Source organism: Diuraphis noxia, unplaced genomic scaffold (assembly GCF_037042655.1).
Source record: "Diuraphis noxia isolate RWA-SAM2 unplaced genomic scaffold, SU_Dnox_SAM2 contig0003, whole genome shotgun sequence".
NCBI classification, from domain to species: domain Eukaryota; kingdom Metazoa; phylum Arthropoda; class Insecta; order Hemiptera; family Aphididae; genus Diuraphis; species Diuraphis noxia.
Window position 1 is genome coordinate 24,268,997 of NW_028301713.1, and position 23,870 is coordinate 24,292,866.

General features: G+C 28.8%; 1 protein-coding gene across 2 annotated transcripts in view; it reads left to right on the top strand.

The window, feature by feature from the left end:
* Positions 1 to 6,881: 6,881 nt before the first annotated feature.
* Positions 6,882 to 23,870, top strand: part of LOC107165815 (RIB43A-like with coiled-coils protein 2) — a 41,601-nt gene continuing 24,612 nt past the window's right edge. The window contains exons 1-7 of one of the 2 annotated variants that reach the window (XM_089222448.1): positions 6,882 to 7,091; positions 8,054 to 8,194; positions 12,118 to 12,281; positions 12,365 to 12,605; positions 13,450 to 13,680; positions 14,135 to 14,241; positions 14,958 to 15,099. In XM_089222448.1, the coding sequence (XP_089078574.1) occupies positions 6,969 to 7,091; positions 8,054 to 8,194; positions 12,118 to 12,281; positions 12,365 to 12,605; positions 13,450 to 13,680; positions 14,135 to 14,241; positions 14,958 to 15,099 (1,149 nt within the window). In that variant the 5' untranslated portion in view covers positions 6,882 to 6,968. Of the gene's footprint in view, positions 7,092 to 8,053; positions 8,195 to 12,117; positions 12,282 to 12,364; positions 12,606 to 13,449; positions 13,681 to 14,134; positions 14,242 to 14,957; positions 15,100 to 23,870 lie in introns of those variants that run through there. The other variant, XM_089222449.1, reaches the window with a different exon arrangement.

Sequence of the window (23,870 nt, forward strand, 5' to 3'; positions counted from 1 at the left end):
TAATTAAAAATGAATAGGTTAAATCGATTCAACTCGAGATTCCCATCTGGTATCTGACGTTGGTTTTAAAGTAAAGTCTGAAACGTATTTTAAAAGAATAGTCCATCTTTCAGTAGAAGCACTGAACATTGTATAAATTCTTTGAATTACGCCAAAAAATGTTATAACAGCTGGTACAGACGAGGTACAAAAAAAGCTCTTGGGTTCTCTGAAATAATTCGAGATGTTCCCCGTTTTCGGCCAACCATATTTGCCCATTATCGTATGCTTGGTCATGGCAATTTTTCAGGTCCAAGTTCATTAATTGTTATTGTTCTTTTATTTCCTTTGTTAAATTTGAATTAGACTTATTTGAAGTGTGAATAAAGCATATAAAGTATTCATTTATTTCATATTTAAAATTTTTCGAAATTTCTTCAATACGTAAAAGAAATGTAAGCCGCTCCTTATGACTTTTATCAGGTTTTCCATCTAATAAAATCGTGAAGTATTTGCTTTGTTTAACGCGATTAATTATTTCATCACGTATTTTTGTGGCAATAATACTAGTAAGTTCGTTTTGAATCCTAGATCCTAAATAATGATCATGTATTTCATCATAACATACGCGTCTCAAATGATCGGCCATAATAATATCAAATTTCGCAATCATTTTTATTAGTCCTAAAAATGTACCATTATTCGCTGTATATAATTTAGAACTTGTACCACGAAAAGCGTCATTATGTTCTGCTAAAAACTCTATACATGCAATAATACGTTTAAGAATACTACGCCAACGTTCTTTTTGAATATTTAAATTATCTTGTATATTATTATCTACAGTTTTATGAAGATCAAGTCCCATACGTAATTGTATCCATTTTGCTTGAGCCATATTATCCGGAATAGATAATTCATGTTCTTTTAAACGTTCACTAATCTGTTTCCAATTTGAAAACCCTATGGAGGCCAAAGATGATGTAGACTTTGACGGGAACAAACGACAATAATAGAGACAAAATACTCGATTAAGAGATTTAGAATACAAAAGTCAATTTCTAATCACATTTTCCCCCCATTGGACATTATTCTATTATAATGTATTACGCTAAATTTGCGACCTTCATCTTTAGAGGGAAACTTATAATTTTTAATTTTTGAAGCTGTGTTTATAACTAAATAAATTCGTAATTTATCATTAATATTTTGTGGCTAGTTACCTGAATCGTCGTTGTTGTATTCTTTTTCATGTACTTTTCTGCTCTCGATGTCTTCTTTCGGTCGTAAATCGTCTGATACCAATTGTACATTTTCATTTTCATATTCATCACTATCACTATTGCACTGGACTTCTACTTTTTCAGAATTAACATCATCGTCACTACCGCTCAATTGGAGATTCGCATTTATTTGACTTTCAATTAGACAACTATCGGCTATGGTATCATTTTGGTTTTTTTTACGTTCTTTTGATGTTCAATAGCAATTTTAAGTTTTCGTTTTTCACCATCACTTGGGTATTTACTTACCTATTTTAAGTGTTATTTTTACCTATATTTGCCTTTAGTACTTTTAATTCTGCATAAAACTGTTCCATTATGAAATATTGTATTATTATATAATATTATTAAAAAATGATATTAATTTAATAATTAACTGTACTTGGTTATACACTGAACACTTTACGCGTATACGTTGTTAACCGTGCTGAAAATAATTTGAAATTTTGAACACAAGATTAAATACCGAATAACCGACAAATGAAACGTATTACAGGCTAATATAACGAGAACGATTAATTCGTTAACTATCGGTTATCTTCGTCAATATCTGTGGGTATTTCTATTCTAACCGAGAACGTAGTATTATTACCTAATTATGATTGGGCATTATATATAACAACTAAGAAATATGTGTATTATATAATTCACCTGGTAATTATTTCAGTCATTTTATTAAATTTTATAAAATAGGTACCTAGGCATTATATGTAATGACGAAATTACGCATATTGCCGGTAACATATATATATTCTCACCTGCAGTGCTACTCAGTATATTAATACAGCGTAAAGGCACATCTGTTACTTTAAGGGGATTGCAAACGGATAATTTTTAAGGGGTTCTATATAGGCAAAATTATAGATGTTTTTAATCAAGTCGTACATGTGTGTGGGTAGTAAATTATCATTAGTGTGTGTATACCTCCCAACCATCACCCCAAGGTGGATATATATATAGATCCACCTTGCATCACCCGCTACCCGGGTGATTACACAGTTCATGGTTTATTTCCTTATCTAGTTTACGGTGGCGACGGTCAGACATAATTATTTATATATATATATATATATATATATATTTGCTGTAATATACGTCTACCGTTTATGATTATCTATATTTATTGAATTTTGTAACCAAAAAATAGGTATAATAGTTATATACAAGCGATAAAAATCCGGGTATGTTGTTTGTTTATAATAGGATAGGTGTCAAACTGTCAATCTTACGCTTACCTCATTAACTTATATATTATTTAATGACATCTTGATCTTGTAGAATATAATATGGTTGTTACTATTATGAAGTACTACTGCCACTTATGTGATATCATGATTAATGATAAATAAATAAATAAACGCAATTATAGTATGATTATTTTTTATAACGTTAAAAAACACCAACTTCACTAAATGTGGTCAATTGACCATAAAAGATTATTAACATTAAAAAGCCCAACCCAAAAGATAAATAAATACTCACCGCACCAGAAAGGGCGTTATAATTTGTTTTATATGACCTCTTCGACTATGTACCATCAGCTACAACGGTGATAAGCGGTATTCCATCGTCGGTTACACTATATCCTCCAATGCAAGTTTGGCCTCTTCTCTGCCAGCTTCTTTCATCACATCCAAAGCTACTTCTTGAGTATGTTTAAGTATTTCATTATGAAGTTTTTGATATATTGGATCGGACATATTATGCATGTTTAAAATGGCCGAAATCATATATAGCTGTGAATAAACTAGACCCGTGCATAAAGTTGCAGACACAATTGCCAAATTTATTGACATGGACGTACTGTTACGATTTTCATTTGAAATAAATTCCATTTTATTACAAATATTACAGTGAAAAACAAATTCGGAGGAAACCATTTTTTATTTCCTTTTTCAATGTTAGGTCTTTAAAAGTACAACTCAAAAGGCTTAGGTTCTATTTGTTTAATAGCTTCAAATAAATGTTCTATGTCAACAAAACGTCTACCTTTACATTCCCTAAAATTAAATGCATATTATAATTTTAAAAAATGAATACAAATCATTTTCTTCAAAATATATATAATATTCATAAAAACTAACCCTGCACTATTTTCCTTCAGTTCTTTATTTACTGAAACATTAACTATGGGTCTCTGAAATTAAATTTATAGACTGTGTCTAAATTTGTATTGTACAATACATTAATTTTTTTATAACTTAATATAGCTTACAATTAATCTAAGTATTTTTAAAATTTCAATGAGTATAGTAGATAATAATAAACATAATTATGACTTCTGACTTCAAAAAACTAACAAAATATGAATCTAAATTTTCTTATGCCTAAAAAAAATTGCATAAATTTGCATCATTTCCTAAAACTATTATGTATGTACATAAAAAAAACCGTGGAAGTCGCTTTGCTGTTTAGAAGTTGTAATGGTTGTGTTAAATTTGAATTCAATGATAAATAATTATAATACGAAAAACGTATATTCTGCCTCAAAGAATGTATCACCCTGGAGCAAAAGCTCATTTTGCACCATGGACCTAATGTTGTACCCTGTATATACTAGACACCCTGTATGCGATATGTGCGTTCGCTGAATAACGCAATGGCCTACGTGACTGTGGGAAGTGCGTTGGTCAGCGAATTCGCCGTGCAAGGACCCGTACGGTTCCCACGGACGAGGCCGTGTCGGCAGTCGGAGTACGGACTCGAGTTAGACAGAACCTCCATTGTGTAGACAGAAAATCTTAGTTATAAGTTTGAGTAGAAATAATAAAATTAGTGTACGTGAAGTAATTTAACTAGTGTTTTTATTTATAAATCATTAATTCCTGATTCCAACGATAATACGGCGTTAGCACACATCACTAACAATGCTAATCTGGCCATCAATATAAATTTAATTTGAATGAATGCAAAAAGAGTATTATAAATATATTTATAATTTATTTATTTTTAGAATAATATATTCACTTACATATTGACGTTATCGTGACGAATTGTATTATCAATAGAAACTGAAGGCAATATTATACGCGAAAAAACATCTTCAGAAGATTCTCTAACTTGCCATAACTGTCAATATTGTCCGTGTTCTATAAAAAAATCAGGTTAGTAATGAGTGATATTGTTAAAATGGTTGATTGGAAAATGTCATGGCTATCACATAGGTATCGCATAATATGTTTAACGTACCATTTACGTGTTTTATTAAAAGTGTTCCTATACCTGTCCATACAACACGATCCGCTTAGTAGTGTAAGCCTATCTTAGTGCAGTAGGTACGTATTATTTCGTAAAAATGGATTTGAATAAAATGCGAAGTGAATTTAATAAAGTGTTTAAAAAAAAATATCTAATTTTTTATTAATTATTGATCATTGACTATTTATTAGTGCTACATCAGGGTAATTAATAATTGTGACAGATTAAATTAAAATATCTAAGAAAAAAATATATTGCATCTTTGCTGATATCGCTATAGGAAATGATAACATGAACTAGGCAATGATATCATTTCCTTCCGATATTAGGAATTATCATCATTTCCGGTAACATATACGAGTACATATTAGTCGTATTTTAATTATATATCAAATAGTCTGACGCCACGGTGTCGTGTCACTGCGGTAATCAATTGGTCATCGATCGCTATACCTATCGTGGATCTCAACGTATCGTCTTCATCAGAGAATACTGGATACCTCTTGACATGGAGTAGAACACCCTGATTGTCCAGAATTTTCGTCCCCCGTAGGTCCAAGGGATGACAACCAGACAAAACGGTGATATCACAGATAATCACAACAACAATTATAACAACAGCGGCGACCATGGTGGTGGTCGATGTCGGGTAATAATTTATGTTAATCGTAATTGAATATATTATATTTATCGAAACTATACATGTATAACTATAACTATATGTGTCTATAATAATATATTTATCTGCACATCACACTATTTTGTATAAATTTATTAAAATCCACGTTTCTCCGACTTAAATCGTCTCGGATTTGTGGTGTTCGGTGACCTTACAGGGGCCGATCGTAAGGGAAACCTTTTTATTTTTTCTTATTTAGAAAAGTTAAAATATACAATCTATGATTTATATACAATAGGTAATTTTGATGGTTTATTATTTTTTACAAGACGCGGTGGCGTGATCGTAGAGGGTGCCCAGTGACACTACTTCAAAAAGGGAAACTTTACACCTATTTTTATATAAGTTATAATTTATTTGTCTTACGCAATGTATTAAGAACAAACGAACAGGTACAACAATTGTACAGAAAATAATATACATAGTACAAGTTGTAAAAGGCACAAGACCTGGAATGGGCAGGTCACGTTTGGAGAACTGATAATAGTATTGCCAAGACGGTACTTGTAAACAGCTTGAACAGAAAAAGACCTCGCGGGGTAGGTTAGGTTAAATAAAATTAAATAAATATAATAATTAAAATGATAGCAAAATTCACGAAATGTTGAAAATTAATAGGTATAGTTTCATTCAAAAAAAGAACCCGTTGGTACCTATTCAAGTTTTTCACCGTCTAAAAATCTATGATTGTAATATTATTAAAAAATAAACGTTTTGTCTTAAGTTGTGTCATATTTTAAAATATTTTTTCAGTATCGATTAAATAACTATTATATTGCATTGTATTGCTGTTTCCAATTTGAAATGGAAGAATCAACTGGAAACCCATATTATAGATTATTGAGTACATATTATTAGTTACAATGTATTAGTTAATATCTTAAATTTGTTCACCTTTTTAAAAAATAACACTTTCTAGTGTACTATATTTTTGGAGATAAAATTTTCAAAATATTTTGATTAATATCTTAAAAACCAAAGATTTTGTAGGGTTGAGACCAAAAGTTTACTTTTTTAAAAACTATAAAGTCGTTTTCTGAACAATCACTTTTTTGTCGATAACGAGTTTTGGAAAGAAGTCAACGATATTTTCAAATTTAAATAGTTTGGAAGATGACTTTTCATTTTTATTTAAATTGTGATAATTATTAACAAGTATAAGTGTATAACGTCAAAGTGTTAATCAAAACACTTATAATTTAAAAAATATAATAATCTAATAAAGCGAGCCTGAAGTAGGGCTAATGACTTTTTAACTTAGTCTATCTTCTGCATGTAAGTCTAATATATCTGTAAGCTAAATTTCGTCGCAATCGGTCCAGACCTTAAGGAATGCATAAAGGAAAAATAGACAGAAATTTATTTTTACACATAAATAGATAGAATAAAGATTAAATAAATATCTATACATAAGAATTATCAAGATAAATTAATATAGATAATTGAAGTTTTCAACTAACATAAAAAATAGATGACAAGTAGATTTTAATCTAGATAAGATGATAGATAATGAAATTTTCATCTAGATAAGTTTCAACACCGGTGATGATGTTTTTTTTAAATATTTTTTTACAATAGTTATAATTTTATCAACATTATCATCTAAATTTAAATAATATTAAACATGTGATTTGTTGCTATGTCGAAGTTAACTCGATATAAGTGCCTATGTTTTCGTGTTGCCAAGTCGACGCGTTGTGTCGTCGTCGTCGTATTTGTGTACCAACGAAATACCTACTTATACTTCGTATTTTGTTCAATAATAAAACGAACTATTAGTATTGGAAAAATACTCTCACAGTATCCATCGAAAATATAATATTAAAAATATGGCATATATAGGAAAACCATTGGCGAAAGATCATGCAGAAGTGGCTAAATATGTGAGAGCAAGACTTTTTGACGAAGAACGAAAAAAACGAATTTTCAATTCAACTACTAGAACTATTGGTGTAAGTTACAAATGTACTATATTATAATATAATAATAGGTATCGGTGTTAGGTTAGCTCAGATGTGGAACTAAGATATTTTACGACCGGGGAAAATATTAAAATTACACCCCATCATTTACCAAAGCTGAAAATATATCATTCCTTACAATAACTAGATTTTTTTTTGTAGATATAAGGCATTTAAATGGAAACTGTTTATTGTCTCACTTCAGTCTGCAATAATTAACATCAAACAATTACATATTATATTTTTATATAGGTATTTACTATTTACATATACCTTAATTTAATAAATAATTAAACATAATTTCGTTTTTTCACCAATTTCAGTAAGTGTAACAAAATATTACTTCCAGATGAAGACGATAATATAAACAATAATAATATGTTATAATATTAATCTATTCTGTACACTGTGATATATACAAGTTTATGCTATATAAAAAAAGATTCAGATTAATAAGTGATCATTAGATTTTTAATGAGTCAGGCTAACCCGTCCACATTATAGATATTCATAGGAAACATTCTTTGTACATATTTTCATATCTAAAGAAATCAAATTAAATAATAAATGTACAACCTAGACGTGTAAAAATCGTTTAAATATGGATTGCGGTGAGTTAAAATTATATATATTATAATGGTATAAATATTTAATACCCATATTAGAAATATTTTATTTAATATTATCATTATTTTTCAATTCGCAATAGGTACTAAAAACGTCGAAACTTTAGTTTTTATATACTATATAAATTATGTATAAAAAGTAGGTACATTGCATTTTTGCTACTTGAAAATAATTATTATGAAATTACGTAACGGTATTTTCTTTATTCGTTATTATCCAACACTGATATCTATACCTATTTCTTAGTTCCTTATTTTTATCATCAATATGCCACTTGCACTGATTTAATTTTTGAATAATATTGTATACATTTTATTTACGATTAGATTGATAAAGATGCCCTTGACAAACAAGTCCAAGAAAAGAAAATACTTCGAGACCAAGAACAAGCAAAACAACAAGCGTATTCAAATAAGTTATTACAAGACTGTTCTGTATCGTTACAACTAGATGAACAAAATAAAAAAGTAACGCCATAGCACTATACTATATTTTAAGTCTTTTAAGATAATTATTTTATAAATACAGTGAAAACTCTTTATAACGAAACTTTTTACAACGAAAAACTCTATATAACGTAAACATTACATAATAATGGTTGGTTTGCTATATAACCCATTAGACAATTCATGATCTATACGTATTAGTCACTCTCAATAACGAAACAATATTTTATGTTTCATAATACAATTTAGTAATTTACGTGTTATCGTATCTATTACATATATAAACTATAAAAATAATCGGCAATAATGCCGACATTTCCAAGAACGATTACAATCTTTCATTATTTACTTTTAATATCGTTATTATCGATATTTAATAGGTACAATGTTCATTTTATTATCGACGTAATGTCTATCATTATACACATATACATAAATAATTAAAATTTTGTTTTTTTTTTTAAACCCTCTCTATTACGAACACTCTCTATGACGAAAGAAATCTCTTGGTCCCTTCAGATTCGTTATAAAGAGTTTTGACTGTACATAAAAAAAAAAACAATGCAATATGAATCTATTAACTTCCTATTTTCAAAAAAAATGTATACAAACAAACAGGAGCACATTTATATGATTTTTTTCTTAAATTAAAATTAAAAAAAAGTCTTTGATTGTATTTAAAAACAACAAAATCAGGATTTGAATATATTCATTATTAAAGGAACAAATGGAGGTGACAATACTTGATAAATCACCTGTATAATAATTTTATATGCGATAGATATAGTTATTACTACCGTGATTCTATATTTAATCGTAAAAGTAATTTTTGTTGATGTAATATGCATCATATAACTCCCATGCCCCTATATAGATATTTATAGCAACTAAAATATAAAAATAATTTTCAAATTTCATCGAATCACGGAAAATTAAAAAAACTGTCACTAAAATCCTTAAAATAATATGATATAATAAATAATAATAGTAGGTGTGGATTTAAAAAAAAATATATTTATCATATACCACCTACTTATATACCATAATTTTTTTTGGTAGCCATACCAATGTATTGTGTTACTACCCACAGTGCCGGTGGTATGATTTGCGAGGCCCTGTGCAAATTATAAACGCGAGGCCTCGCACCTAAATCCAAATTATCATATTTCATTGGTAAATAAATAATTAAGCTAGTATAATTATGAATTTTAGTAGTAAGCAGGTATGTAGTTTGCTAATCAAATATCTCAACGCACATACCCGATAGGCACCCATACTTAGAATTTTTATAAACAAAATTACAAACATTATTTTTATTTATTACTTCTTATTTTAACACTATCTACTTTATCACAGTATTTAATTACCTACGTAATGAAGGTAATATTATTACCTAATTAATATTATTTATATATTATTTATTAATCCGGATGTTATTTATTACTTTTTTTATTATTATTAAATAAGAAATAAGATTCACCAATGTTTCTTAGTTGTTATGTGAATACGGCAACGACAAAAACTGTCGTCCGTCGACTCTTAACTAGTGTCAAGCATTCGTACAAATAATAAAATATGGTCACTTAATTCTACCATTCACAGGAAAAAGAAATAAAAACTATCATAACATTATTATATATGGCCATATGGGTATTATACTAAATTAGAAGGATTTTAATAGTTAATATTACTGGAAAATCCAATTGTAGGAATTATGAACTATTTTATTTACCTACCATCAACCGGTCACAGCCCACGGGTACATCGATATTATAGACTCTATCATAATGACTACAGGTTTGTTTTTACTACGATTTCAGTCAACCATGCATTTGTATATAATAAAATTAACGGTTATAAATTATAATATGAGATAATAAGATATAACAGTGGTGTATTTTAGGGGGGGGGGGCGAAGGGGGCGATCGCCCCCCCCCTGAATCCGTATTTAAGGAATCGATTATCATATGTGAAATACACAGTTAAAATTTTTTAATATGGATAATTTTATAACGAATATTGAGTTAACAATTTTGATTTTCTCCAAAAATGTTTGTTATAAAATACGAATTAGTGATAAGAAAAATTCCAGTAAAACATAATATTGAAATATCTTGATTTTGTGATTTAATAAATATATATAGTAGTAAACTTTGTTTGTTAATTCTTTAAAAATCTTTTTGATAAAATATATTAACAGGATACTAGTTATACCTATGATATTAATAGGTATGTTAATTTGCAAAAATTGAAAAAAGTACTTATTTTAACAATTACGAAAATAATGTGTAGGTAGTAGTATGTTTTGGCAACATTGAAAAGATTATTACATAATATTATTTGATATCGTATAATAATTATTTATTTGGAAGACCAGATACTTATACACAATATCCACAGAGTTTTATTATTATTATTATAATTATTTTATTATCACATAATAACATGATTTAAGATAGTTGTTATATCATAAATCGTAGTTAATGCCGTTATTACTGTATAGTATATTATAATTATATCTATTTCACGACCACGCATTTTTACTTGTAAAATTTGAGCTTCAATTAATGAAAAAAATGAGTCCCCCCCCCCCTCCTTAGAAGTAAGTCCAAATACACCCCTGAGATATAACACAACAACAAATTCGTATTTCATGACTGTACCTTTATTCATTAGGTGCCGAAGATTTTATGATTTTCACGAAATATATTATTATATCAACGTTTTACATTATTTTAAAATTTTCATAGGCACCCCTAACTCCTAAGCCATAAAATCGCGAGGCCCTGTGCGATTTCACTCTCTGCACACCCCTCGCGCCGGCACTGATCTACCCAAATACCTATGTGTGGTAGCTAGCTTGACAGTAAACAAGTCTAAAAATAACGTTTTATGTTCAAAATTTCAAACCATGGTTATACTTTAATCTATTATCTACACAACCATAAAGTTGTGCAGAAAATCGAATAAACGTTTATTTGCTGGCAGAACTAGATCAAGAATAATAGCTAAGAAATTCAGAAATAGAGGACGAATTTGTGCACAACATGTTTGAGTGCATTTCGCATTCGCATTCATCCATAATAGAACACTTTTGTGTGTGAATCCACACAATGTTTAGGCGTAATATTTCTCTTTTTAATGGAACGTTAGAGCATATTATATATTTATTTCTATATATTATTTGCTTACTATACTAATTCCAAGCCTATTATAATTAACCAAAAGTCAACACGAAGAGATATCCTCAATGACCTCAATACCTATAGTCTTCCCAAAATATTCAATTTGATTTGTATATATTTTCTAACATTTTAAATCTATTTCACTTATTTTTATGGAACTAGTTAATTTTATTAAAACGACAATACTTTGTACTGATTTTTGTATGTATTTTTTATTTATTCCATATTTTATTATTTTTCTATGTAATTTAATGTATTTTCTTTCTTTTAAGTAAGTTTTGAAACATTTTTGTATACATTTTAATTCTTTTTTTAGTTTCTCTTCTTTTGTTATTTTCTTTTTCGAATAGTGTACAATAGTTAGAAAATTTTCGGTTTATATGAAAAATATATAGGTATTGCTAGATACAAATAAATGATTGGATTCAGTAAGTATTTTTATATTAGAAATAAAGTAAAAAATGGAATTGTAACAGTTACGCTACACAGTTTTGTGCCCAAATGTGAAACGATTTTCAGGTAAATTTTTCATACTGCCCCCAAATTATTACACTCGTCGTACACTAATTTATAACTAAGCCACAGTTACTAACATTGTTTGCAAATAAATAAATAATAATTGGTGGGTGCTGGAAAAATGAAATTAATTTATAGATCATAATTTTAATTATTATTAGACTATTTATATAGTTACATCAATAATGCATTCGAGTACTTGGTAGTTGGTTATATATAAGTTTTTTATAATCATATGTTTAGAAACAAAAGAAAATAGATCTTGAGATTTTAGAGTTCAGGAAAAAATATCAAGCCCCTGAAACACGAAGGGAGTACGACATATACGACCCACTACAATGTAGAAAAACTCAGCAAAATCGCATTGGTGACGATGACCCAAGAATTACATTATCATCAGTTCAACGGTACATAACATATATTAAATATATATAAAGATACAAAAAAAGTTGATATTTTAGTATTTAGGACAACAATTTTTATTTTTAAGATTTGAAGGCGAAGAGGGCATGGCGAAAGAACAAAAAGCTGAACAAATAAAACAGCAGCGTGTGTGGTTAGAAATGCAAATACGTGAAAAAAATAAGACTCGAGAAGAGAATAAAAACGTCGAACGTACGTGGCAAGAAACCGAACACTCGACAGTTCAGCGAGCATTAGCACTTGCATCGCTGGAAAATGAGTGTAGAAAAAAATTGATAGAAGCAAATTACCGATACAACCAAGCTCTAGTAAGTGTTGTTCAAGTTCAACAACGAATTACTCATCATTAAAACAAGACAAATTCATAAATGTTGAGTTACGATCGCTTACGAATAGTAAAAAAAAAAAAAATGGCTTTCTATCTCTATAGGTATGTAAACCTCTACATTCAATACCTATCATTATTCATTTTTCATTCAGCCACTAAAAATATGTGTCAGTATTGAACTGTATCATTTTTAGCTTATTTCCATAGCAAGGGAGCCATATAATATACTTTATGACAGTACCTTAAACCTATAATTTAATTTATCAAATTAATAATTGAAGTCAATATTCAAGCTGCTATATCTCAATTTTTGGCGTTTTTGTAACATAAATAAAAATTAATTAACTCGTGATAATATCGAATGTTGGAATGCGAAACAACAATGTATTTTGAGTGTTGTGGGGGTATTGCATTTTATAATGCCTGATATTGCAACTGCAATATGAAATATGCTTGACTTGCATAATTTATATGTTATAGATACAATTAATGTTTTATTTTCACAACACAAAATATATCACTCTGTCTTGCGTTTAGGTACTTAAAAAAATTTTAAAATACCAAAATTCTAACTTATTGGGTTTATGAATGTATTAATTCATAAATCATAGTATTTGAAAAATATGTTTGCATGTATTTGAGTTTTTATTTCCTGTGTAGAAAACTCTTTAATATAATGTCTTAGATTTAAACTTCAAATAGGGTTTCCTCAAAAATGATACATTTTGAGTTGTCTCAGTTTTTTTCCAGAAGTCTGGCAAGGCAAAAACTGACTTATCGACAGACAAAATAATACGAAACAATTACATTTTGTTCAAATTTAGGCGTCTGAGCAAAAAATGAATAAAAGTATTATGTTAGCCGAAAGCAACGAAGACAAAATGGCAGAAGTGTACAACGCGATCACAGGAGACTTTTTAACGGAAAATCCCGAACTCGGATTTAACAGTGCTTTAGGGCCAGGAAAAATATCAACGTCGAACTACAAAGGATTAACGCCGGCCATGAAACAAGCAATTTACGACGAACAAGCTAATCAAAGAGCAGAACTTAAGGTCTACAGCTTTGTACAATATCAAGAATAGATTAAAATCACTAATAATCAACATAATATTATTGATTTTATAATAATAGTTGCTTAATAACTCGGCTTCATCCGTATGCAGTTTTTTTTGGCGGAAAATCCTAAATAGTATACAATATGAATAATAAAGTTCATACAAAATTTTTCGAACACATGACCTTGCATATCATTGGGTTTTTCCACTGCATAAAAACATAATATTACACCTATTTTTACGCATGTGCAACAAAACACATTTTTTTAGAAACGCACTCATCACCTCTTTTTTACTTTCGAATTTGAATGACATTAATTTTTTTTTAAACAATTATGACTCATCATTTTTTTATATTTTAATAATTGACTTACTCTGAGTGAGACAAAGTTTAATAAGTTTAACTATGCATGTTGTAATTATCATATTTTTAACAGTTCATCTATTTTAGAAGCGAAAAGACGCATACAAAAAACAAGAAAAAAATTGGGCAGAACTTATAAATAATCAGGCCAGATTCAGCGTACTCAGTGATCGAGAAATGCAAAAGAAAAAGAGGTAAATAATAATATACTGTTTCGAGAATATTTATTTTTTATGTTAAAATGTAAAGATATGGTTTATCCATACCTACATCTATTATAATCTAAAACGCGGTATTATCTAAAAATTAATTATATATATAATATATTCACAGAATATTATATAATAATCATCTTTAACATATTATTCAAACCATAGGTATATATTATATTTAACTGTGCATTATTATTTATTTAAATACCTACATCTTGTTTGTAGACAGGGGTTAAAGTGGGGGGGACGCAGGAGGACTCAGTCCTATTACCTCTGACGGCGGTTAAAAAGCGTCCCCTTTAACAAATTAGGATTTTATACATTAGACATTATACCTAAAATTATATATGGAACGCTTAAAACTTTATAGAGACATTAGTCCCCTCTGGAATTTTTCCCCACTTTAACCTCTGCCTTCACATACTTTTTCCGCATATTTGAATACTTCATGTATTTTTTAATTCATGGTCTTGAGTTCTTGACTCCTCATTACCACATCTTCTAATATATTTCAGAAAAATATAGTTTAACTAACTTAAAGTTGTTATTATTTATTTCATTACTTATACCTAATGGTTTACAGATTTTGATGATGATTTTATTGATTAAATTATCTAAAACACCATTGTAGAACATTTGATTGGACGCTTTAAATTATAAATAATATATTCTATTGTGTGTATATATATATTTTTTAGAAACTTGGAAGATGGACTAAAAGATTTCAACTTAGTTCTAGCTAACGAACAGAAAAATAAACAAGAGTTTTTGAATAAAATGATGTACAAAACTAAAGCTTCAGATGAATTTTTTGATCAGTTTAATAAAACCACTCGTTAATGTATTTTCTTATATAAATTGGAAAATTTTTCTTTAAGTAATTCACTGTATCTGTAAATATTTTTAAAGCTATGTTTACAATTATATTCATATTTTTCCACATAATATAATTGTTAAACATAACTTTTAATTGTTTACAGATACATTGAGTCACTTACAGAATATTTGAAAAAAAGGTAAGTAATAATCTTCTAAGAATGTTTGGTTTCATTGAAAAAATATGTAGTTAAAACCTAAAACGTGGTATTGCCATTTTTTTAAAAATTAAGTTATACGCAATATTCATATACATATATATATATAAACGTGCTGGTGAGAGCCAATAGCTCGTTTTGACACAATAGATAGACTTAATTAAATTTCTCTAATTTTTAAACAAACGGAGCTAAAGGTGATTTGCTAAGCGTAAATATAATATGTTACGGCGGAGACTGTAAAAAGTATGTTTGTAGCGTCCTCTTAGGTGGAAAAAATTCAGATTATATTTATTCGAATTTTACAGATATTTACTTAATCTTATATATTTAATGTCTGAACGTATCCATAATTTTAGTAATTTTTCATACTTGATATAGGTAATACACTTGACTATGTTGCATAGGCGTAGAATGGTGGGGGTTAAGGGGGCTATAGCCACCATCCAGAATTCTATTAAGCCCGCCCCCCCCCCCCCGACATTTGGTAGCCCCTTGTGTTAAAGTTTACAGTTTTATACGTCCATATGCGAGAGATCATTTTCAGTAATGTAGCGAATAAACAAATAGTTTCGAAATAACTAACAATAGATTTTCAAATCTATTATTACTTTCATATTGAAAGGGACTTAGCTAATAATATTAAATTAGAAAAGTTTCTTAGTGTATTTGCCCAAAAAAGCAATCGTTTAAATCAGCGGTTCTCAACCTTTTTGAGTTCGCAACCCCATATAATGTCACCAAGATGTCTAACGACCCTTTTGTAATGTGAGCATTAAACAATTAAACAAACTGTTATTATTGTATTTATTTGTGTATATATTTTACAAAAAAAAAAGCATATTATATACATTTGAATATTTTTGTACATGCTTTTCTTTAACTCACAATGTTTCATTCATTTCTGCTGTCATCAAATCTTGCGAGTTCAATTTAAATCACTTCTACATGACCTAGGAGGCTCAAATTTTGTATGGAGGTCTAGGGTCGGTTACAATACATGACCCCGTTGTCAATTCTCGAAAAATTAAAAAAAAAAATTTAATTATTAGATTGGTGGCACTATTCTTTTTATTTTTGTCATCTATGAACGTTAAGGTTTTTAGTGATTTTGCTTAGAAATAGTAAATTTGTTTATTTGTCGTCATGGAGCGCTATACAATAAAAAATAAAAAAAATTAAAAAAATGAAATAATTTAAAATTAAAAATTGTGTTCTTTATGAAACACCCTTTATTAATTCTTTAAACATGAGAAATAAAGAGACCGCAACTTAACGAAAAAGGCGCCTTGAAGGAGCTCATCTAAAGTATCAAGAAACCAAGGCTAACGAGGACTCAGAAGCTGAAACGTGCAAGATTAGACAAAAATCGTCAAGCCCAAACAAATTTAAGAGCTAAAGAGACGTCATCAATAAAAAATAAACGCCTTTTACAACAACGCGAAAACAGGATTCAACAACGGGACGTAGAAACACCTCCTCAGAAAGAAGCCCGGAAGCAAGCGGAACATGAATGGTATTTACAACGTTGTGCAGCACAGACTCCCCAAGATCGAGAAGTCCATATGGAAAATATACGCAGACAGCGGCAGGAACGTTCAGCTAGCGAAAAAGAGTTTGAAAATGCAATTAACAAGTTTGTACATAAACGATGCTACCCAAATCAGGTTTCAACATTAAAATTTTCTAATTCTAAATCTACTTATTTGCCAAATGTATTACTTAAAAAAAAAAAAACTCTTACTTTGTCCTCGCTGCAAAACTCATCTGTCTAGTCGAAAAACTACTGCACCTCCAAAAGCATTTTTGAATAAACTTGATCCTGGCATTATACCAAATGAAATCCTCCTTCTTTCACAGGCAGAACAACGATTACTGTCGAGAATAATACCATTTGTTAAAATTATTAAGTTTGATGGCTTATATGGACAGTGGGGTTTCAAAGGCCAGGCAGTTCTTTTTGCACAAGACATTTTTGAGTTCAGTGAGCAATTACCGGAAATGCTGCCAAGGTCAACACATGAAGCGGGTATTATCGTAGTTAATTAGACTGTTATAGAGTATATAATAAATATATAGAGTGACTTTACATAGTTATCATAAGTGCCCCATTAATTAAATAGCACTTATGATAACTATGTAAAGTCACTTAACAACTGAATCATTAGATAAACTTTATGATAAGTATTTTAAAGATTATTGATCATACTTCCAATTTTGTAAGAGATATTCTTGACTCATAGGAGCCCCATGCTTTTCGTTTTTTGTAATTCACAAGTTTTAAAAATTATTTAATTAATATGATTAATATACGAGTATTAATATATAATATATTTATATTATTAATATTATTCTATAAATGGATTCGACGAGAAAACTTGAGAATGACATTATCATTGACTCTATTATTCCTAAAGATAATGACAAAACTGGAGGTTTGCCAAAGGAAATTGCAATTTTCGTTGGAGCTAAAGTTATGCTTAGAACCAACTTAAATGTAACTCAAGGACTTGTAAATGGTGCAATAGGAAATATCAAAGAGATTAACTGGCCTAATTTTGCTAGAGATCAACTTTATGATGAATATATACCAACATCAATTCGGATCGACTTTGGAAGAGATGGTATCCATAAAATCGAGCCATAACTATTCAGTTTCCTGCGATGCGCAGTTATGGTACTGCTGAGTGTAGAATGTTGCCAGTAACTTTGTCATGGGCAGTAACCGCACACAAGTTACAGGGCTCCACCGTCGATCATGCTGTCGTTTATCTTGGACCAAGGCTCTTTGCAAAAGGACAAGCTTACGTTACTCTTAGCAGAGTGAAATCCTTGCAAGGCCTCAGAATTGAACATTTAGACTGACCAAAGCTGATGGGAAGAACACCATGCAATATTGACGCCCTCGAAGAAATGGAAAGAATGAGAAAAATGAAATAATTTTAATATAGTCTTATATATTTACTTACTATGAAAAAAAAAATTTAATAAGCTAATTTATACTAATTTATACTATTTATACTATGCGTCTATGCATATTAGAATGTACCGTAAATAAAAAACACTATGCTTTCAAAAAATCCTTTATTTCTAATTAATTGTTATCACTAAAAAGTAAAAAATAAAAAAAAAATTCTTTTTAATACATGAACTAAAAAGTTGAAAATAAACTTACTTTTAAAACAATTTCTTAATGAAACTTCAAGGTTATCAAGATATTACTAAAAGTGTATCTAAAATGTATTTGTTGCAAAAATTTTAAAACTTGTGAATTACAAAAAACAAAAAGCATGGGGCTCCTATGAGTCAAGAATATCTCTTACAAAATTGGAAGTATGATCAATAATCTTTAAAATACTTATCATAAAGAGTATCTAATGATTCAGTTGTAGAGTGACTTTACATAGGAGTTATCATAAGTGCCCCATGCTTTTCGTTTTTTGTAATTCACAAGTTTTAAAAATTTTTCAACAAATACATTTTAGATACACATTTAGTAATATCTTGATAACCTTGAAGTTTCATTAAGAAATTGTTTTAAAAGTAAGTTTATTTTCAACTTTTTAGTTCATGTATTAAGTAGAATTAAGAAAAGCATGTTTTAAAAATTTTTTTTTAAATTTAAAGACGCTTTTGCTATTGTTGATTTGAAATAATTTTGTCAATCTTTGGCTCAACAGATTTGGATAGACTTATTCTCATTGTTGGTAATATATCCAGCCGATTTCTCGATTTAATTTTTAATTGTAGTCATAGAAGAAAATATTGCTTCGCATAAGTATGTCGTTGAAAAAGGAAGTAACTTTTTTAAAGCTTTTTTTGTTAATGCAGGATAGTATCTTGAAGATACTCATATTATTTTTTGATCCAAAATGTACTTATGTTTTTATTACTATTAATAATTTGTTCCAACCATTTGTCTGGATACAACTCATTTAATTTTACTTCATTTAATGATAATAATTTATTTTTTTCTGATTTTATAAACGGATTAATAACCCATAAATTGATTAGACGAATATCTTTCGTTGGATCAAAATATTTAAGACATTTTTCTTTTAGTTTTAATAAATGAATCGCAATAATATTTTGCATTTCATTTATTATTTTTTCTTCCACCATTCATAAAAAAAAGATGGGAACATATCAAACGTAAGCTGTTGTACATTTTTTTCTCTAAGTTTGATTTTGTTAAGAGATACTTCTATTTTATTGTTTTATGTAAAAATATTAGTATATGGGCATATGGCCCTTGTAAACTCAAATTTAGTTCGTTGAGTATAGTTTTCACACAAGGGGCTAAAAAAATGTCGGGGGGGGGCGGGCTTAATTCTGGATGGTGGCTTTAGCCCCCTTAACCACCACCATTCTACGCCTATGCAACATAGTCAAGTGTATTACCTATAGCAACTATGAAAAATTACTAAAATTATGGATATTAAATATATAAGATTAAGTAAATATCTGTAGAATTCGAATAAATATAATCTGAATTTTTTTCAACTAGAAGGACGCTACAAGCATACTTTTTGCTGTCTCCGTCTTACAAGTGCGTAATGCCGTAACATGTTAAATTTACGCTTAGAAAATCACGTTTAGCTCCGTTTGTTTAAAAATTAGAGACATTTAATAAAGTCTATCTATTGTGTCAAAACGAGCAATTGGCTCTCACCAGCACATTTTTATTTTTATATATATGTTAGGTACTGTAAATGCTTGATCACTTGGTAAATCTAGGTTTTATTATTTGTACTCAGTAAATGCTGAAATTCTTAATTTTATTCGGGCATTTACTAAACTCATTGTGTACATCCTAGAATATACAAATTGACTTTGTAAAAGCTGATCAATACACGACACATAACGTTTGAGCGATAAGCTGCATAAAAATTATTAAACCAAACTGACAGTTATTTAAATTTTTATACAAAATAAAAATGCATTTAAAAACAGAATTATTTTTTATTTTTTCATAAGAATTAGTAAAATTGGTGGGTTGTTAGAAACAATTATTTATTTGCACATGTTGTACTATTATGACATTTTAAGTGCATTTTTATTTTGTATAACAATTTTAATAATTGTTAGTAGTTTGTTTTATAATAATATATTATTATAATTTTTACGCAGCTTATCACTTAGATGTTGTGTGTCGTGTATTGAACAACTTTTACTAAGTCAATTTGTATATCGTAGGATGTACATAATGTGTTTAGTAAAGGCCCGAATAAAATTGAAAATTTCAGCATTTACTGAGTACAAACAGTAAAACCTAGCATTAATTAGTAAAACCTAGGTTTACCTAGTGATAGGGCATTTATGGTAAAATAATCGTATATATATATATATATATATTGCGTTAGGTTAGGTTAGGATAGATTATTATATAACGTATAATTTGATTAAAAAAAAAAAAAAATGGCAATAATACGTTTTAGGTATTACCACATATTTTTTCAATGAAACCAACATTATTAGAAGATTATTTCTTACCTTTTTTTCAATTATTCTGTAAGTTACTCTATGTGTTTGTAAACAATTGAAAGTTATGTTTATAATTATGTTTTGTGAAAAAATGATGAATATAATTGTAAACATAGCTTTAAAATTGTTTACAGATACACTGATTTACATAAAGAAATTTTCCAATTTACTAAAACATATATATTACTATATTAGCTTGTGGTTTTACTTATCTATCCGAAAATCAATTTGAATCTCTAGTTTTGTGCAAAATGTTTTTCAAAAACTCTTGTTAATTTTTCTGTTCATTAACTAGAACTAACTTTCAATCGTTTATTCCATCTTCCAAGTTTCTAAAAGTGTATACACACAATAAAATATGTTATTTATAATTTAAAGCGTCCAATCAATGGATCAACGTTCTATAATGGTTTTTTAGATAATTTATTTAATAAATCATCAACAAAATCTGTAGATGATTGGGCGTAAGTAATGAAATAAATAATAACAATAACATTACAGATTATAATATTTTTATGGATAAATAATATATTTCCATTTTACCATCAAAAATAAATATTCTCGAATTAAAAAATTAAAACTAAAAATATTAATATTAATATTATAGAAATTACTTTTAAAATGTAGATAATTTACATCGCATTTTCATTACTTGGAAATAATGATTACCTATTAAATTACGTAACGCTACATTCGTCAGGTTATTATTATCCGACACTGATAACTACCTATTTCTTAGTTCCCTTATTTTTAACATCAATCATATTATAGCCACATGCACTGATATAATTCTAGAATAATTGTATACATTTTATTTACGATTACATTGTTAAAGAACTCTTAATAAACAAGTCTAGAAAATACTTCGAGACCAAAAACAAACAAGACACCAAGCGTATTCAAACAATTTATTGCGAGACAGTACCTAGGTACCGCATTGTTACAACACTAGACGAACAAAATAAAATATAAGTAACGCCATAAAACTATACCTACTATATTTTAAGTTTTTTAAGATAATTATTTTATAGATACATAAAAAAAGTAGGTTACAAATGGGTTACTGTAATGGATGGAATTAAATTTGAATCCAATGATATTATATCATTGTATACGAAAAACGATTATGAGCGGAGACAGGTTATCTGTCTAGAATATATTATAGATTATTAAACATTTTTTAGATTTAAAAAGAAAATTGTTTATGAATTTCTATATAAGACAATTTGAACATTGTCGTAATTTTTACGTATTTAGTCAAAATTTGAACTTTTAATGCTTATAAAAAAAGAATCGTGCTCATGTATTGTTAATATTTTTAAACTGCTATTGTAACAATGTGTTAGAAGTATTGTATTAAAATTTCAAGCTTTTCTACCCAACAAATACATTTTTATCGATATTTATTGAGAAAAAAAAACCGAAAAAGGCGGGTAAGTCGTGGATGTCGCTCTGCTGTACAGTAGATTACAAGTGGGTTACTGTAATGGATGGAATTAAATTTGAATCCAATGATATTATATCATTGTATACGAAAAACGATTCTGAGCGATCTAAAATATGTTCAGAAATTTCATTAAAAATATTTGTAAATTGTAATTTTGAAGTTGCTTTTATTGTTAAGTATTCAATAATAGCATACTTGATTGAAGGTAATGTTTGTTGGAAAGTCCGAAATGTAATTTTTGCTGTTTTACGCAGTTATATAATGTCTTTTGTTGGTTTTGTTAAGCCTCTTCTGTTTTTAATATCCAATTAAGATAGTTGTTTTGGAATCATTTTGTCATCAGATAATAATTTAAGAGACATGTTACAAGTTATTTGTTTGTAAAGCTTTCTTACTATAAAATCCAAAATATATTAAATAAAATCATTAACTAACATTAATTTATTATTATAATTTATGTTTTCAAAAGTATCTGTTTCTTCATCATCTTCTGCACATTTAAATCTATATTTCCAATTTTGTTTTCGATTTTTTAATTTGAACTTACAGTCAAAATTGGTGTACAGTTCAATACTTGGTAATTAGCTTCTTTTGAAACTTTTGATTCTGTGTGAATTATTAGGCGCTTGTATACTGCCTCAAACTGAGATGCTGTGGGATTATTATTGAATCCCACCATAGAACGTGTATTTGAAAATAAGATCTTTAAATGATCATGGCTAATCTTGTATGCGAGAAAAACAATCTAAAGTACCAGTTTTTATAACATAAAAAAAAATTCATTGACACTTTGTAATCATACAATCAGACCTAAAATTCCCGTTTTTCTGGCAGATTTTATTAATGGCACAAATTTATTTTCTATTTTAACTTTAATATAGTTAGATAATGAGTTTAGGAAACTTTCATTCAGACTCTTATGGTAGTGGTTGTCTTATGAGCTTGCAGGTAATGGATCTGGTGTAGGAGGAGTTTTGAGTGCTGAATGTAACGACACGCACCAAATGATCGCGTGCCCAAGTGTACTGCCGTGATTCTAGATGGTATATTCTCATCCTTCATGACGAAAAGATCCCAACATGAAACTGCATCTGGCGGTGTTGCAGCGTTAGTAGATAGTCCGAAGACCATAACTTCCAGAAACGCTGTTGCTGTTGTTGTAGAAGATTCCATCTTGTCAGCCTGTTGGATGAAGCGGGGAAGTAATCTTTACTTAGCTGAGAGATTAGAGGCCGTCAAATTAAAAAGTGTCCAGATATTAATACGTTGCAATTGTTGCTGTCAGCAGATAGTGCACTCAGGAATCTGGAATACATTATGGCATCGATTTGTGTGAGCAATGTGGACAATTCTTCTTGGGTGTACACCTGAGTACCTGTAATTCGCCTCAGAATAGATTAACATGACTTAATGTTAGCCTTCCATAATCCTTCGAAGTAAGACGTGGCTGGGGGAATAAATAATGACCAGTCGATACTCTGTGGCAGGCAAAAAGAATTTATTTGTGCAGTGGACTCTGGAATATTCATGAACTTATGAATTTCGTGCAGTGTGTTCAGTGCACTGGCAAAATTAGTGCCACTGTCACTCGTAATGGTTGATGGATAACCACGATGTGAGACGAAACATCGCAAATCCGCAATGAA